The following is a 19470-nucleotide window of genomic DNA, read 5'->3' on the forward strand; positions in this document are numbered from 1 at the left end:
TCTTAATGATTTAATTTATAATAATTTGGGTCAAAATTTATGCAGTTAATATTTAAAATATAAAAAACACAAATAATGGTAAAATAAATATTTTACAACAAAACACCCAAATTATTACATTATTAATTTATTTTAAATTCTTCGTAATATAATCGTAATTCCTAGAGTCGGTCATAAAACGTATATTGTCAAAAAATGTCGATCAAAAATCTCTGTTTCTTTTCGTACTACCTGCTCTAAACGCAGCTGTGAATTTAGCAGATTGAAATCATATAGGATTTGAACCCATATACTTCGAGTCGATAGTCAGTGACTTATCTATCGTGCTGATCTTCTATTCGATAGTATGTGTAAATGTTATACACCCGAAAGAGAAAGCAATTACGCAATTACAATATTTGCAATAATCAATCAAATTAATGCAGCAGTTGAAAAACATTTCAAAATATTCGTAAGAATTTAATTTTTAACAAAAAAAAATGTTTCATAAAAAAATTTAAGAAATGAGAAATTATAATTTTGTATTTTTTTCGAGAAATTCTCAAGAAGAAACACTAAACTAGTCGTATGTTTTAGCTTTGTTTCGATGTTTTTGCGTACAAAGGTTTTCAAAATTATTTTGTAAATATATAATTGTTCCTACTTTAACTAATAATATATAAAAATAATTAAATTGAAATTAAATTTGTGTATTTTAATTTTAAATCATTATTTTTTTACACATTTTTACATGTACACTAAGTTTACATCACCGGATCATAAACGTGTCGCACCTTACAGAGTTTAAGAGTTTTTTGACAGTCGCTTCACAAATAATATTGTTTTAAGAAAAAAATAAAGAAATATTAATTTCTGCCTTGTGATATAATTGACTTGAAATTAAGCCCAGAAAAATATTTTTACTAAATATTCTTGAGTTTTAACTAATTGTGAAACATATAAGTATTTATTAACAAGTATGCTTTTTCAATTGTATACAGCTAAGGATGAAGCAGAAAACAATTATTGTAATAGGAAATGACCCTTACGGTACGGCAAATAAAAATGCAGTATGTATGCATCGCGTGTACTTTTAGACGTAAGAACTTTGAAATCCAATTAGCTAAAAGAGCAACAACAAAAAAACGAGGTTCATTTAATATTTGTATATAAATGCTTCCAGGTGCACCTCAGAGAATTCCCCATTTCAACCTCATTTTAGTTTAATTTTCAGGTACATCAGAACTTACTTATTATTTATATAAAGCACTCATATCTATAAAACTACTCTTAGTGCAATCAATTGGAGAACATGTTTGAGGGGTGCTAATTTTTGGCGATATTGTTGGGTTTGGCAGGATGTGTACAATAATTTACAACATTTAATAATTACAGTTATATAGAAGCAATTCAAATTTTCATTTCTGGTTTATTGGAATGTTTACTAAACAATCAATCTGTCTAAGAAATCACTTTTCGTCGCTGCTAAGGAAAATATTTCCAATACGGGCAGCCAATAATGGTCCCATCAATCCACGCCCTGCTCTCTCGACTAGAATAAATAACCAAAAAGAACTCGAGTTCTAAAATAGAATCGGTTGCATTCGAGATGCACTAACTTATAAACAAGAACAAAACGAGGATTAAAGATCGCTAATCTTGACCACCAACGATTTGGTTATCTATTTTTGCTTGACCCACTATTTGAGATTACATCATAAATAAAACCGCAAATACTATTAATTGTTTATACGTGCGGCCGTACAATTACGCAATCGTAGACAAATTTATGATGCATAATATAATATGGGGAATATTGGTTTGTGTGCATCGTTTCGGTTGTGGTACTTGTGGATAATAACGGGCCGACAAGTGATATAAATTGGTATGCACCACCGAGATGCTGATGCATAAATCATCACGAATTGTTTGGACCAAGACAGCTTTTTATTATTGAGCGTCTTGGGAGCCTTAATGCCTTTGATTTGATTACTCAGTAAGGCTAGACGAGTGCTTGAATTTAATTCTGACGGTTAATCGGTCATTTGATATGGGTCTCTTATGGGCGGTGAAATATAGGGTGGTTTAATTATACATGACATACATATACCATATAAGCTGAATGGAAAATATAAATTAAATTTGCATTTTATTCATGACACCTTTCTAATGAATTTAATTGAGTTAACTCTTGCACTGTTCCATTAGCGTCAAATGCATAACTAAGCTTTATTCAAAAGTTCAATTCACAAAATAATATACAACAATACATTTTTTATTATAATAAAAGAATTTGAGTAAAAGTTCCGCAGGCTAACGCCACTCTGTGCTCGCCTATTATCTGATTTGTCTGCAATTCACAAAGCTGCAATTACCGAGATTGGAAGGCGTGTTCCGATCTGACACATCTACAGCACTAAAGTTGCTCTATGTAAATAAATACATAACGCTCTACATGAAATAAAATAGTTTTGTAACAACAAAACTCTTTCCGGCGGAGGAAACAGTTCATCGTTGACCTCTCGCGTTTCGTTTCCCGTAATTAACACGTTCAATTAGAGGGAAAATGTGCAACGTCACAACAACGCTTCACAGAATAGGTGAATTTTAGGAACACAAAATGCAACAATTACCTAAAATAAATAAACACGGGGTCACGATAGAGATACGTTTGCATGCAACGCCATAAATTTCCTATAACAATGTTCACATGCCAGTTTGGGGTTGCGAGCTTCAGAGTTTAAGTTGATGTATTACATACTAATAAAATATTATTATTTCTAATCGATCAGATCCGGAAATCTTAAGTAACCAAGTTATATTTATCAGAATTCGCAACTAAAGAGTTGTTGTAAAACAATACCCATAATATAAAGGTGTTTTACAGGTGGTCTACGTGGATGGAGGCCCGAGGGCTTTTGGGACCCTCGTTCCGAAGACACGAGCAATTTAAAATTTGAATAATGGACAGTCGAATTACAAGCGTCTTGGCACAATACCGACGGTTGTTGCGCAATGTTATGATGCATTAAAAAAGCATAATAACAAAAATAAAATGATGCGCGTCATAGGATAACGATACATGCCAAATTTCACGAATGCCCAATGAGTGTGTAATTTCGCAATTTTTCGGTTGAATAATGTGTTTATAGCAAATTATAGGCTCTCTTCGCCTCATTATATTAAATTATTATGAAACATTGGCCAAAATGACTATCTTTTTTGTAATAACTATATTTTTACATTCACTCTCAACAACGCAATTTTTGGATACTGTTAGGAGCTAAAAAGGTCACCTAGGAATGTTTTATACATAATTTAAAATTTCTAAAGAATCCATTAATATTATAAAATTAATTGATTCATAATTTAATTATTAAATTTATATCATATACTTTGATTCACACATTATCGTTACAAATACGCGAAAATATTGTGTAAAATAAATAAAATATAAGATCATCCCGCATTGATTGCTCTAGCTCCTCGTAGCTACTGCCGAAAACATCATTGTATCTGAGAAGTCGAATGGATCGTATCATATGTGCTTTCTAGTAATATTTTTAAAACCGGGTTGAAAACAAAGTATTTTTTCATATTTAATTACTAAAATACTGTATAATTAGTATAATATGTCTAATGGATTTTTCAACAATATAAATGCTTTATCAGAGATGGATTTTCTTATAAATATATTTTTTGTGATGATCTAAATATACGTTTCATATCAGCAGAAAAACGGACTATAATTTCCGCGAGCGATTTCCTTAATATAAATTTAGCCATTGGAGATTCATATCTGATTTTATTTTTTTTTATATTGACCACTAACTTTGTCCGCATTAAATATCTTTTAATTCCACGAAATATTTATTGGGCAATAATTAAAGTGAGTCACTTACTTATTCCCACATTGTTCGGATTAATTTTTTATTATAGGTTCAAAAATTATAAGAAAAAAACATCTATAAAATATTCGATTAATGATTATTGTAAAGAAACACAAAGCACAACAATATTCGTCCAGAAAAATAACAAAACTAAGTAGAGATGATAAATGCTTTTGAATGATGTTGCTGAGGTTCAAACTAAATCTTATCTGTCGGTAATCAAGTAAAAAACTAGCTACGTGTGGAATGGTTTTTGACTAGCAAAATGATTAGAGTAAAAATATTGTTTTTTATTAAGCATCAAATATACGGTAGTCGAAATAAAAATTGCCGGGTATCGAAACTTGAGTATCCGGGAATAATTTTCCAGGAAGGTTCACAAAAATAATGTACATTTAAACTATAACAAAAATATTTCCACAAGAGTTCATCATTTGTAACCTGTCTTTGTAATCAGAAACGGATTTTAGCTTTTTTCAGGGGGGGGGGGGGGAAGTTGGCTAATCAGTGGTCGTCTGCGAAGACCGACACGATTTTATTGCTCTTGTAGTGAATTTTTGACTTCTGAGAAGTGATAATTGTTTTTGCGCCCTCTTATTGACCAAAATTCGGTTTGAATATACTTTAACCAATACTCTCACATCAGAAGTCCAAAGTAATATCGATAAGGATATCTATTATATTGTTAAAACAAGTATGGAGCTATATGAAAAATGCGACACCTAACGAAAGTTCTAAAACTATATTTGGGTAATTCGTGCAGGTTAGGTTTGAGTTTGAACAGCAAATATACGTTTCGCAACTGTCAAATTGAGTTTTATATATATTTTAAAGCAGCACCTAATTTCACTAGCGCCTATCAATAAGTTATGTTTTCGCTAGTAGAAATATATCTACTAGTAAAAATATAATTTCACCGAAAAATACTTCGCATGTAAATAAATAATGATAAGTATGTAAATGTATATATAACTACACATGGAAAGGCTGAATTTATATAATTTTACTAGCATCTGCCAGATAAATTATATTTTCACAGGTAAAAATAGATATCTACCGGTAAAAATGTATTCCGGTATAATTTCACTGAAATAACACATTTAAAAATATATTCGGAATAGATTCAAGACAGTTTTTTTAAGATTTTCAGATTTATTTTATTATATTGATTTCATTTAGATTCATAGTATTTGATTAAATGACATGCATTTTTCTAGACAAATTCAAGGAGAGGAAGGCGTGACAAAATCCCATATGTATTTTGTAAAATTGCAATTGTTCAAAATGAGCACAGGTATTCAGTGCGGATGTTGAGCTCCCGTTATTGCCTACTTTAATCTTGCAACACATTATTTTACATCCTGGTTAGTCACAAAAACAAGGGCACATTATTTTCTTACTGTTTGATTTTTTAATTAATAACTTAAAAAATTGCATCTACTCAATTTTAATTTTCATTAAAACATGCTAAATTGGCATCTATTGCCAAAAATTCCAAATAATTGACAATTGGAGCTTGAAAACCTATTTATTGTTTAAATTGACTGTCCTAATTAAACGGAATGGTGTTCTGGATTAGTTACTTTATTTGGTTTCTGTTCCTTGGGATTTGGCCCAAATAAAAAATAGTGTACTAGCTTTATTTATCAATAAACCAAGTATTTTATATTTATTTTTAGAAAAAGTTACTGACGCGTGAAGATAAATACCAGGTGACTCACTAAGAAGTCGCTGACGTTTAAAGGGTTAATTTCCCAAAAATAGGTTCATGACAAACTTTTTCGAACTACGGTATAGACGACATTGACCTGTATTTTAAAAGACACTGTCGAAAAGCGTGTTGCTGGTTTACTAAAGTCTACCGACAGTGATTATATATATACAAAAATATATATCGAATACGGGGACTTTCATACATCTCCACAATTGAAAATATATCGAAGAGAAACAAAGAGATTGATCCCACAGCGTTTCAATATAAATTCGGGAATGAAATCCGGTCCTTTTGAGTTACAAGAATTGAGCTAAGAACGATTTACATAATTGAGATATATGGATTCTTTCTTCGTTGGTTAAGAAGATACACAAAAATTTAGATGTTCCGCCTGTAAAATGTAGCGTATTTATATATTAATTTATCGAACTAGTATTGATAAAAATATGATTGATGAAACTTTTATATGCAAACAATAGGATAAAACACTACAATCTTAAACAGCAGCTTTATAAATGGATGTAGTATGTCCTTTAGTGATCCAGTCATTACGGTTAAAATTAAAAATGGTTGGCGATGTTTTAAAATTAATATCATTTTAGTTTCTTTCGCCTTTACACACCCTTACAAAACAAAATCCATTAGATACATATCCCTACCCTTTTGGGCGCGTTTTCAACGCATGGGGGAATTAATTTGATTGCTTCCTCAAACCGAACTATAAGTATAGTATCTGCCAAACCCTGCACTGTACATATACGAATGCTAAAACTTTTATTTTTTTACGTTCAACCATAAACTTAGATTTCATCGGTGGCCTAGCGTTGCACAAGTGCAATAAATACTTAAAAACACTATTTCAGTTTATGGGTTAATCGTTTTTTAAAGCAGCCAAGATTTATTAACGCGTCGAGGAGTGAAATTTATATTTAAGATATACGTCAGATATGCAACATTAGCTTCAGAGCTACGGCGCAAAGCGACGATTATCTACGTGAAACGCTAGAAAGCTTAGACGTATCAAATGTCGGATTTCTACGCGCGTGTGTATTTGTGCGATCACCCCAGCAAAATTGATACCTATTATATAAAGTATATATTGATACGTCTGACTGAGCCCTATTACTTTGCTACCCTCGCACAATCAAGATTGACTCGTCAGCCAATCGAGACGAAAGACTTACCCCAACACTTATTGAACAGTGCGAAATTAATTCACGGATATGTGCGAGCGAATTATCATCGGCCGAATTTCAGATGGGATATTTATCGGTGTCGGCTCTCGTCTCTAAGAATAGACATGACTCTAAAACGAAAGCGTTCAGAATGATCTGCATATTTCTTCTTCCCTATTGCCGTACAGCACACACGAGTCGGATAGGGTTCATTAACCGGGAAGCTCTACGAGTTTCTCGGCACATGGGCGAAGAAGTTATAGAATCGAATAGTATGGAAATTGATTCCGTGAACGAAATTCATAATTAGGCGTCGAAGTACTATACAATACTATGCTGTACAAGTCGAGATATCCCCCAATCGTATATCACTAGCCCGAAGGATCAAAACAAACAAATCAACCATATATCATCGAAAGTATCGCTTTAGTGCTATTCGCTCCGAAGTTAACTGTAATAAAACATGTTACGCAAACGCGTTCCAAACATTCCAAATTCTAAGCATAGCTTTCAGCGTTCTTTTAAGATATAATAGGAAAACAATTTGCTTTCAATTTGTTTATGAAAAGCTCGGACGTCGAAGGGAGGGCTTCCAAAAAGTCACGACCGAAGGATTCCATCAATCTAACTCAGTGGGCCGTGACCCTCGTGGTGTATGTGCACGTTTAATTAACACGAACGGGAACGATCACGATATGCGGGCCGCACTTCAGACAGAAATTAAAAATTTCGACTTCTCTTAATGAGAAATACTCGGTATATATGGGGGTACTGTGATGGGACGTTGCAGATAACCGGCCAAAATTTCACACACAACTACCACCACAAAAATGTATTGCCGTCCATGAGGATGGATTACTTAATAAAGCACTTATTATACTTGATTACTCAATTATTTAACATATATGAGTCAAATCTAATGGCATATTTTGTTGTATAAGTACTACATAATAATTCATAGAGGACGGCGGCTTGAGTGCCAAGCGTAATGAATTAGGTGTAGTGATTTCCTATTGCTTTCTACGCCAGATTTGCTGTTGATAAAACGCTTACAAAATCGATCAAAATGTTGCTTAATTTTCCAAAAATAAGTTCCTGATAAAGTCGGTGATTATGGATCGAATATCGGTGACTTTCTTACACCTCCGCGATTTTTCAATGTCACATTGAAAATAAATAATCAAAGAGGTACTTTTTACGACAGATTTATTGATAGAATATTTAGGAGGGTAAAAAATATAGATACTTCTAATAATTCTATTCTAAAAAAAAACAGAAAATTGTCATAAGCACACACATTCGGATATGATATTATTTAGCAACAAAATCAATTTTTTATAGAAAAGATGCTTTAAATTTTTTCCATTCAACTTGTATATCAAAATAGTAGCTTGACACAAATTGTGTCAGTACAAAAAAAACCAAATAAAATTCAAAAGTTCAGGTAAGTAATGCAAGAGTTATAACTAGGGATTCTATGTCGAGACAATATTTCCAGGAATTTTCGGATGTTTCGCTGTCTCGAGTCCCGGGAATTACAAAAAGACCAAAAAATGTATATAATATTTCGTATATTTGATGTTTTTAATAAAATCTGCATCGGCAATGAGAAAGAAAAAATACTCTCATATTTATATCTATTAATAATTTATTTTGGCAAGGGGTTATTTCGTATTCCCAATAAAACCTTTTGACTTTATTTGTAAACTACAGGTATCACTTAAAACAAAGAAATTGCAAGAGAGGCAATATTTCAAATCCCACGATGCTTTTCGGCGAGTAATAAAAAGTAATTTGGAAGGAAGAATTTCTAGAAAAATATTTTTTTTTTAATTAATAAAAATTATTATTGTACTAGCTTCATTTTTCAGTAAACCAAGTATTTTATGTTTTTTTTTTAGGAAAAGTTAATGACGCGTGAAAATAAATAACAGATGACTCACTAAAAACTCGCTGGCGTTTAAAGGGTTAATTTCCCAAACATTGGTTCATGACAAACTTTTTTAAATGACGGTATAGATGACGTCGACATGGATTTTAAAAGGCGCGGTCGAAAAGCATGTTGCTGGTTCACTAAAGCCTGCCGACAGTGATTATGGATATATGAATGTACTTGCAGAAAATTATATCGAATACGGGAACTTTCATACAATAGATTATGTTTTAGAGGTTACTGTTTATTTACCTTATTTACAACAATGTGTTCGATATCATTTCTTCTTAATTATTGAGAGCCGTTTGTAATTGTGTTTAAAATGCCAGTGTAATGAAAAAATTAGATGTGTCAGGTCTAAAATCAACTATGCATAAATCATGCATTTAACAGTAATAAAAAAATGATACCAAAAAGAGGAAGAATGTCAAGCAGACAAAAATTCTAATGAAGAAGACGACGACTATAATGAACAAGATAATCAGGAAAGTGACTTTGAAAATATTTAATAAGTATGACTTTGAAAATATTTAATAATAAGTACAGAAATTTCTAATGAAAAATTATGTTTGAAACCAATCTTCAATAGCGCCATAAATGCAACTCATAAAATTATTTCTAAAAAGTTCGATGAAAAATACAAATTCACAAAAATACAGAGAGTAAATCTAACCTAATTTATGTTTAGTTCTTAAAACTAGGTAGAATTTCGGGGGAAATATTTCTGAAGTAATCGCTTCCAAAAAACAGCAATTTAAGTCCTAAGATACCACTTTATTTTTTATTTTAAAAACTTTATTGAATTTTTTTTTACATAATTTTTTCTATGATTTAAAAGAAAAAGAACCATTTTCTCTAAGCCCGGGACTTTAAAAATTGTGTATCGTATAATTGGAATTTAAAAAACTATAGTTATAGCTCTAAATTAAATAAAAAATGTATAAATAAAACAATAGTGAAAGTAGTGATAAGATAATAATTTTGACAACCGTACTTCGAGAGCAAGAAACAAATACAGTCCTATGTACTTTCACATACCGGTACCGTTCCACATGGCTACTGATCAGTCACACTATGGTACCGTATAAACAGATACAACACTGACATAAGTAATACAACTTAATTGCTGCTTAATCCAAAACATAAATACAATTAATATATTAAGTTCAGACGTATCTGATTTGATGCGCGCCGGTTTGAGAACGCAATGACGCGTACAGAATGCATAAATTCGCACATAAATAAGTGTTCAGGCAAATATAGATAATATATACACACCTTATATGTGCTACCTGATATACTATATCTAATCTTTCTATAAATATAATTCCATAGACCATGGTCTCTTACTTGCTCAACTTGTTTGTATCGATGAACATCACAATTTTTTAATTTTCATCAAAAAAAATTTTTTTTTACAATTTTTGCTACATGATATTTTCATAATAATGTGAGCCAGTGGCGTAGCTAGCGGGGGAGGGAAGGGGGTAGACCACCCCATGCGGTATTTACTTGGGGGCGGTATTTTCGCGATGGAAGGTCCGTTCGTGTAGTGTGGTTCTTAAAATATATATTCACGAATAGCTAAGAGCTGAATTGAATATATGAAAACGATAAACAACAATTTAACAAATGCTGATTTTACCGCCCCTATAAATACAAATATTTTTGGCCGGCCCAGTTACTTTTGAGCATGTGCTAAAGTAATGAAGTGTCTGATAACAACTAACATATGTTATCAAACTTGAAAATTGTTCTGCACATTTTTTTGTGTGAATATAATATGTGAAGGGTATAAAGATATCCATTAAGTTCAACATTTTGTATTAGATAATTGTATGGGGGGGGGGGACAATGTTAAAGCGGTACAAACCCTAGCTACGTTACTGATGTGAGCGAAAATATTGTATTAAAATTGCTAACATTGCTTACAAATAAAACTCGCAAAAAAGGAAGAAACCTTGTAAAATTAATACACTACTCCGAAAAATTAGGCATTAATATTAATAAGTAAGTGGCAAAGCATTTCTTCCGCGTTTGATAGTTCATTTGCATAATATTTACTTTATAGGCCGATGACTCAAATATGTGTCATTGTAAAATTATCGTTAACAACCGCTTATGTGCTTTCATTATCGATAAAAATGATGTAGAGAATTTTAAATATATTCAAATGTCATAATCAGCATCGATTTTAAAAATGGGTTAAACTTTCTAAAACCCATTTCTAAAATCATATATGTACCTTTTTGAAGCAATTTTGACGGAGAAAAACTATTCAGAGGCAATCAAGTACTAGGTATGTACATTATAATTTACAATAATGTGACCAGACATCCTCATTTGAGGAAGATTGTCCTCATTTTTTCTCCTTTTGTTCTTATTTGTCCTCCCCAAATAAAATTTTCTGAGTTGACCATTTTTTTAGTGTTCTCCATTGATATTTTTAACATCTGGTCACCTTAGTTAAAGATTCTTAAGAACTGAAAATTAATACGTTAGGTATTTTTTAAGCTGTTCATTTTATTTTATTTTAATAATTTTATATCTAAATCTACAGAAAATAGTACCTTATTTATAATATATATAATACATGTATAGAGATCGACCGAATATATTGTAGCGAAATTCGTTGCGTCAACGAAAAAATCTGACAGTTGACAATATTGTAAGTTTATTATACTGTCTAGAAAATTTTGCTCAGCTAAAATGAGGCTATTTTTCAGCTCCCATGGAGCTTATATGACATTAGGTCAAATATTCACATAGAAATCCGAATTAATGCTGCAAACATTGCTATAGGTTGTGTGATATAAACTCTTCGTTCGTATTAAGCGCAGTAAGTTAAAAATATATGAAACCTGCCTTTTACTAAAAAATTCCTTAACTCAAGATGAAATATAACGCTATAAATCTTTACAGCGTCGAAAGAAGTGTGATAGAACCGCCAAATAATTTAGATTGGGACTTATATTATATATTGTATGTACTATATAAAAAGCAACATGAGATATATCTGCCAATGATGCATGTACTTCGTTACTGTGTTAAAAATAAAACTTAAAACAACAAACGATGACACAGAAGACTCATCGGAAGAAATAAAAGAAAAATACCTCTCATCTTATTACATCAACTATTTCGGATCCAGAGCAAATATGTATTCGTAAATAAAAAAATGTAGTTTTGATCGTTCTCTACATTCCATATGATACATAATTAAATCCATTTCCATTCAAATAAAAATCAAACATTATTACCGAGAAAAAGCGTATCCTTATTGCCTGTTTTAATTTACATAACGTTATCTTATGCATATTTTTCTTCTTGCCCTGTCGCTCGTAATGAGGATGGATAAAAAAGAGCTTTGAACGGTTCAATATAGTATACATGTATAGGAGATGATAGATAAACAACTAACCTGATGAGCACGAAAGCGCCGTGAGAACGAAACACGTCGCGAACAGCAGCCGGAACAAACTTAGTGACGCCATCTTGAAAGTTCACTAATAAAGTTCCTTACAGACACTGAAAAATTCAATCACAATTCTAAAATTTTATTCCCGAACTTTAAAAAATATAACGATAAATTCAATTTGCGCCACTGCGCGTCCAACACAATTGCGGCATAAATTGGTACTATTGCTTTATATAAGCAGCAGCGTTTGAAAAACAAATGATCTAAATATAATTGCAACGCGCATGCGTGCACCTGTTGTTTTTTTTTATTTATTCAAATTGCGATCATAAACTTGAAAAGAAACAAAAGACTCGAAGTTCAAAGGTTTCAAGTTGATAAATTTTCATTATATGACAGGGGAGAAGCTTCCGAAGTGTTATAGTGATAAGACACGCTAATTATTTAATCGCACGCATGGCAACACTGTGCTAAATTATTAAAAAAATATTTGGACGTCGAAATAACGCACAAGCGCATAAACAAGCTTGATATTATTTTAAAACGAGCGATCCGTTTTTGTATGCGCGAATGTGATTCTATTTTCGCACAGCACCCGCCATTTCAACGGTCGCGGGCTATTTTGATAAATGCAAATAAATATAGCGAAACGAGGTGAAGGAAAACTAACTGCACTATATATACGTCCAATATTAAAATTTAAGTTTTTCATTCATGAAAAGTAATAGTGCGCTATGGTAAAATTTTCACGGTTGTTTTATGAATGAATCTTTTTGATCCGCAATTTTGTTTATCATATGTTATAAAAGTTTTTTATTAAGCGTTAATATTGAGTTTATCGTTGTTTAAACTATTGTTATAAATATTTTTAATTCACGAACATTCGAGAGGACGCAACGCGACGAACGCACGCGACGAAAGCCGATGGCAAACTGATTCGGAACTCCGAGAGCTAAAGTAGTTGAATGTCAGGTGCGCTCAACTTTTGTGCAACGGGCTCATTTTGCTCGTCAGAAATACCACAATATAAATATTTATCACATAGGTATTTTTATTTATTATATATTTTCCTCCGTTTCATACTTGGAAATAATTTATGATTCAATCGTTAAATTTATTAAATTAAAAATATTATTCATAAATACGTAAATATAAACAAATAAAATTCAGTAAATATTATAAGTTCTATTGAATTTTGCCATTCTTAAAAAAAATAAAGTTATATTCAGGGGTCAGCAAACAGCGGCTCACGAGCCGCATACGGACCTTTGGGTATGCGCTTGCGGCTCTCTTTTGTCGAATTAACAATTGTTTTTATTTGTCATCAAAAATCAAGCTTTTGAATTAATTATTGATCTGGGAGTCTAAAATAATAACTTTTGGAATTATTGTCAATTAAGGAACATGCACGCGAAAAGGATGTAGCAAAAACTGACACTAAATGCATGTAAAAAACCACTTTCCATTAAATAAAATCGTGTTCATTGCAACCGATAGGGCAAAAACTATAAATATTACAGAAACATTGTATAAATATCGCCGAAAAAGCAATGCCTTCGTTAGCGTTGATTATTTTAAAACAGCGATATTTAATATGACGGAATATTTTATACGAAGATACAAAGAATTTAAAAGTAGTAAACAAACCCATTTGATATTGATACAAGCACTTTTGAAATACAATTGGTAGATTTACCGAGTAAAAAGTTACAGAGCTTTAAAGTGTTCTAGCCCTAAGTGGTGTGACTTCGCAGGCAAAAAGACGCCGTAGGAAGCTGGTAATAATTTATCAGTGCAAATTACATATTGCAACAAACTATGATGGGCGAGATTGTTATTCTCCGAGCGGTGGTGGAAAAGCTGGGGGAGGGATGATGTCAGTAGAAGATCCTCAGAGGCCTCTAGATCATCTCTGGGAGTATCACTTTTTCTCTGACCGTATAGCCTGTGTATCATTGTATGTTAGTCACTCAAATTTAAATTATTTAGTGTTTCGAATATGACGATTTCTCTCGGGTTTTTGTTTGGTAAAGCACCTTAGTTGCTTTTTACTAGATAATTATGTAGTATCCCCTATTTCTATCCTTCCGAATATAGTAGAATCTTATAGCTTTTAAGATTGCGTAAGTTCGGCAACAATGGTATATAAGTTCTCCCACCTGCTCGAAGAAATCATTTTCTAGCTTTTTTCTATATTCGCAAAGCGGTTGGTTGTCTTTATCGGAGGACATGATTTTATTATTTATGTCGTTAACAACAGCGTTTATTTGCGTATCATGTCAACTTATTCTCACATCATCAGCTTTAATCACTTTTTGTCAATTTCCTGTTTTGGTCAATCGTTGTTTATTAATTGGTAATAAAATTAAAATAAAATTGAATTGACCAATAATGCTGGTTTGAAATTTCACGTATCATACATGCATTAATTCAGTCACCGCCCTACGTCAGATGGTTAAAGATCTTGGATTATGTGCTTTTGATAACAATGTTTTTGAAAAGAGGGAATTTTACTCGTACATTTTTCGTTTCATTTATATCCATAACTAATAAAATGATTTAAGCATGTTTTACTTATGAAATTTACTTACGAGATTTGCGCCGCGATCTCTACCAACGTACGTGGTGATGACACGGCGGGCCAACTTTTTTTACGGTCTCGCCTCCTGTTTAGCATCACCTCTAAGACACCAGCTCGAGTCCACGATTACGACATGTACGCTTCATTTCGGACAATGTGTATGTCAGAGCTAAAAATAGTCATTCAAAGAAAATTTTAGTATAACCAGTAGAGTAGTCAGAAGCTGCGTAGATTGTAATAGAAGCTCATGTAAAAAAACTTCAAGTTTTAATATTTGTCAAAACTTAAAATCGAATTCTCCTGAAATCACAGAAGAATAAAAAACATACACAATATAAAGAATATTTACAAAAAATTCCATAAATGCAGAATGTATTAAATTTTAGTTTCATTTAAAAGCACTAAGAAAAAAATGAACAAAGACACGGAAATAATTAAATTTTCTAGATTTGAATATATGAAAACTCTTAGGATTAGGTGTCTGCTTTAGATTGATTTTAAGATCAAAAGAAAGTGGTTGAATTTATTTGTTTTTTTTTTAATATTTCTCTCGGTCAATTCGGCGTAGCTCTTTTATTTCAAGTGAAAGTAGGGGAAATTATTTAATACGGCAATGTTCTGAATTGTTAAACTTTGAAAATGGGGGAAATCAACGTTCCTTTAGTCCTCGATCCTCTAACAAATGTCAATAATTCAGGGCGGAAACAGACTCTTTACTGTATGTAACATCATAACGCAGATTTTAAATTCGTAACCCTGTTAGGAGGTCTGCGCTTCTTGTGCTAGTGTTATGGTCTGTTAATGAACCATTAATTTAAATGAAATATTGTTTGAAGAAAAACATAGATTCTAAATCTAAATCAATTAGTTTTATTACGATTATTAATTGTAGCTACATATTTTTATTATAAATTATAAAAACACTTTCAAGTATCTCGAAGCTACGTTTTACGTACTACGTTAAATATTTTGTTTTTAAAAAGTATTGTTAAAAAAATAGATCTGCCTGTTTTACCCCGGAGTAAATTAAACTAATATTTGTGATATAAAGGTTAGTTATTAATACTTAAATCATATATTTTCATGACGTATTTGATGACACATTTGCGATTTCGAAAATATTTCACAAGGCTCGCTGATTCATAAACAAGCAAAAAATATAGTAGAGCACTTTCGTCTTATTTTGATTTCTCATTGTTTGGAGACAATGAAGTAATTCAACGAAAAAAATGCATAACATTCGATATACTTTGCATTCACATACGAATATACGTAGTCATCGCGAAGGTTAAAATATTTGCTACTTATGCATAATATTACAGTATTTCACCGTAGGCTCACTTTGAATATTCTAGAAGACTGCCAGCAACACAAATTTTATTTATATTATACATACAAGATTAGATTCGACACGCCTGTATTTTTATGGTTGAGTAATAAAACACATTTCGGATAATGCCATCATTACGAATGTATTAACAATTTTATTATCCGCCGAGAATAATTATTATGGCACACACGAACTGGTTCAGTACGTCTGAAAAAAGTTAATTAGTCAAAAAAATAAGAAATAGAATAGGTGGAAAACTATGTCTCTCTATATAGTTATTGTATTCATTCTTAAATGACCGTCTAACAAAAAAGCAGATAGAAACTCGCGGAAGAATTTTAAGCTTCATATACATATTAAGCTGTGTTAATAAATAATACAGTTACACGCTCATTTGGGAAAGAATGTGTTTAAATTAATTTATCGATGGAAGAAATGTAAGTTTGGCCCATGGTCGTAGTTAAGATGTCAGTTATGTCATTTTTAATATTTATGGTTAGCTTAGAATATATTTTAGTAATTTAAAAAATACACAAGTGCTCATTATAAGTCTGTATAAGCGAACATGGTATTTTTTAAATTTTAAGTCTGTTAGATTAGCATCTTTTATCATGCTTCTCTGTTAGTGTACGCGCCCGGTCATGTGTTAAACTTAGAAATGTGCATCTGTAAATTGAGACGAGCATCAAATGAAATTATAAGTCGTTTTATGACAGATAGAAATTTCCCTATTGTTTATTACAGCCATTATATGTATTTAAGTTAAAAAGAATCATTGTTCTTGCAGCTTTCGATCCACACGTAGAAAACGAATGTTCTTTAATAACGACCATAATGGAGGCTGAAGCGAAAGTAAGCCGACTATGAATTTATAGCACGTACTATTATTAAATATATATTATAATATAGTCACTGACAAATATTTACGTTCTTCGAGTATTGCTTCGGCAAACATGGCCATTATACTCTTATCGTCTTACCATAGATTCATAGATCACTCGTATAAGATTGAAAGTGAAACTATTTACTTAAAAATTAACATTTTTAAGTGGTATTTGATAATAAAAAATCTGGTATATGAATTCGAATATATTTAATCTAGCGTTTCAATTATAAGACTCTCTAAAATTATATGTATTCGAATTATTGACAAAATGTACCGTAAATTATAAATGATAAAATCAAATACAAAAAAACTGCGTGCAATAAAATATTATGATATACATATATTAAATCGGCGTATAAATTGACATAAAAAATAAGGTTATTAAATCAATGTGAAAAAAATGCTATCGAGTGTAATTCCTGCAAAATAATAATGGATATCAGACTACAAAAAATACTCTACCACAAAAATTAATTACAGCAATAAATTTTCAACATCAGTTCAATAACTAATGTGTGATATACGCTTTTATAAACTATACTGGACCGCGTAAATATCTATACATACTGGATGACGTCTCTTCGTTGATGCTCTGCATAAACTGTTTTAGAATCGTTTAAAATCTTCCGTAAAACCACTGTCTGTTCTATGGAGTCTGCTTTGGCTCTATATTACAGCTGAAGTGATGAAGGGCATAAATGTAAAATGTAACAAAATTCCATTTATAAAAAAGTTCTTACTATCGGCTAAATTGCAATGTTACAACTTACCTAGAGTGCGCCTGGATCAAATGATGTTCTTGAGGAATTCGCCAAATACTATTCCTCGTGCCATTTTCTTATCTGCAAACGGCATTTTTATGACGCATTGTTCCTAAAAAAAATATTTAATTATTATTTAAATGAGTAATGTTTTCTACAAATTTTTCAATCCAAATCTCAAGTGCGCTTCATAACATTATTCAAAATCTCAATATCAGGGACTCCTAAATACTTTATGAATATTGCTTGTCTACATTTTAGATACAATTTTTAGTTTCTTATGAATATTTTATTGTCTTGTCAACGTACTATGTACCGCAGAAAATAAATTCCATACAATTTTTTGTAGTGTTTTTTTAATATAGAAAATTTTATATTGTTTGTACTAAAAAATTTAATGACATTTACCATGAAAAGGACACATGCCCACCAGCGCAGTTAAATAATATTATATTACTATTATACAAGCAGATAGAGGTATTAATACGTGGAATCCATTGCGTACTTTATTAAAATTAAGGTAATTTTAATATCTTAGCAACGAAACAATTGAATAAAACTAAAACAGTTACATAAATTTAACCTGCATAGATTTTTCGGGATAATGGCGGTCTTACCGAAATGATACTAAAACGGCGAACAACAGCACGCGAAAATGTATTTAGAGTTCATTTTAATATTAATTAACACTTTCCTGCATTATTTTAGTAAACATAAGTGGCATATTTTTCATATAAAAACAAATAATGATGATCTTAAGGCGTAAAAAGTATATAAAAAAATAATTTTTAAATATAAAATAAACATATTTACTTCTCAGTTAATGCGTTGTGTAGAATTTAGGATGAATATTTGCAAAAAGCACTTATCAATGTAAATTTCAACAATCAGTTATATATAAGAAATCTATTTTCATTTCTCCTCAAAATCTTCTTTAAATAAAATGTCTATTTATGAGTAAAATATCAAAAATATACTTTTGTACATTCTTGAAAACGAAATATAAATTAAATGATTTAAGGAAGATATCAGTAAATTAGTAAAACAACCCATTTTTTGCATTACGCGGATAATCAAGTTTCAACATGTTCTCTAAAAATACCGTAAAATAAATTTTATTTATCTATAGCTATAAATTAATATTTCTCGTCATTAATCCTTTCAACGCCAAGCGCATGATATGATGCGCAACTAAATCTACTGTCTAACGCCAAGCGCATGATATGATGCGCTCGTTAAAACCTTCGTTTTTTAAATAAATGGATAGGTAAAAGTTGGCAATATATGTTTTAAAAATCAGTTTGAGTTCCTAGTAAACGATTTCAGTGATTTTATTTATAGAATTTGCGATGAAACAGTGGTATATATAATTATAAAGTCACGCCTTAATTTTAGTCGTTTGTATTTCCCGCGCGGTTTCGATCGCGCTTCTTTAGACCACTTTTAGAGTTAGCACAAACGCATCGCGGAAATTCGTTTTCTTATACTTTAATTTATGAATCGAAATTAAATTATGTCATCAATATTTCAATGATAATTGTGATTTGTAAATACTTGTGAATATATTTATACGTTATTTCGACTGTTTTAATATTGTCAACTGTTTTTGTAATTGGTTTTTATTGTTTGTAATAATTAAATAATAATAATAATAATTACTATTAAATACTTATTAATAAATATAAATAAGATATAATTAATAAAATATAAATATTAACTCTTAGTAAATATTAAATAATAATAATAATAACAAAAACGATTCCTTGTCGTAGAATCATTTTATTTTACTTGTTCTATTATTTT

At 31.0% G+C, this 19470-nt stretch overlaps 1 protein-coding gene and 1 long non-coding RNA gene across 3 annotated transcripts in view; both read right to left on the reverse strand.

Annotated features, from left to right (window-relative positions):
* LOC148227575 (protein amalgam-like) overlaps window positions 1-13056 on the reverse strand; it is an 85225-nt gene extending 72169 nt beyond the window's left edge. For both annotated transcript variants that reach the window (XM_088202285.1, XM_088202283.1), the window contains exons 1-2: window positions 12991-13056; window positions 12113-12219 (exon numbers count right to left, since the gene is read on the reverse strand). In XM_088202285.1, the coding sequence (XP_088058411.1) occupies window positions 12113-12185 (73 nt within the window). In that variant the 5' untranslated portion in view covers window positions 12186-12219; window positions 12991-13056. The remainder of the gene's footprint in view (window positions 1-12112; window positions 12220-12990) is intronic.
* Window positions 13057-14747: 1691 nt separating this feature from the next.
* On the reverse strand, window positions 14748-17781 carry LOC148227577 (uncharacterized). Its single transcript, XR_015811985.1, has 3 exons — window positions 17677-17781; window positions 17474-17583; window positions 14748-14859 (listed from the first exon to the last, which is right to left on the reverse strand). It is a non-coding gene; the product is annotated as an uncharacterized LOC148227577 (long non-coding RNA).
* Between the last annotated feature and the right edge of the window lie 1689 nt (window positions 17782-19470).

This window comes from Plectrocnemia conspersa, unplaced genomic scaffold (assembly GCF_051122295.1).
Source record: "Plectrocnemia conspersa isolate PC_06_02 unplaced genomic scaffold, ASM5112229v1 ptg000013l, whole genome shotgun sequence".
Classification (NCBI taxonomy): domain Eukaryota; kingdom Metazoa; phylum Arthropoda; class Insecta; order Trichoptera; family Polycentropodidae; genus Plectrocnemia; species Plectrocnemia conspersa.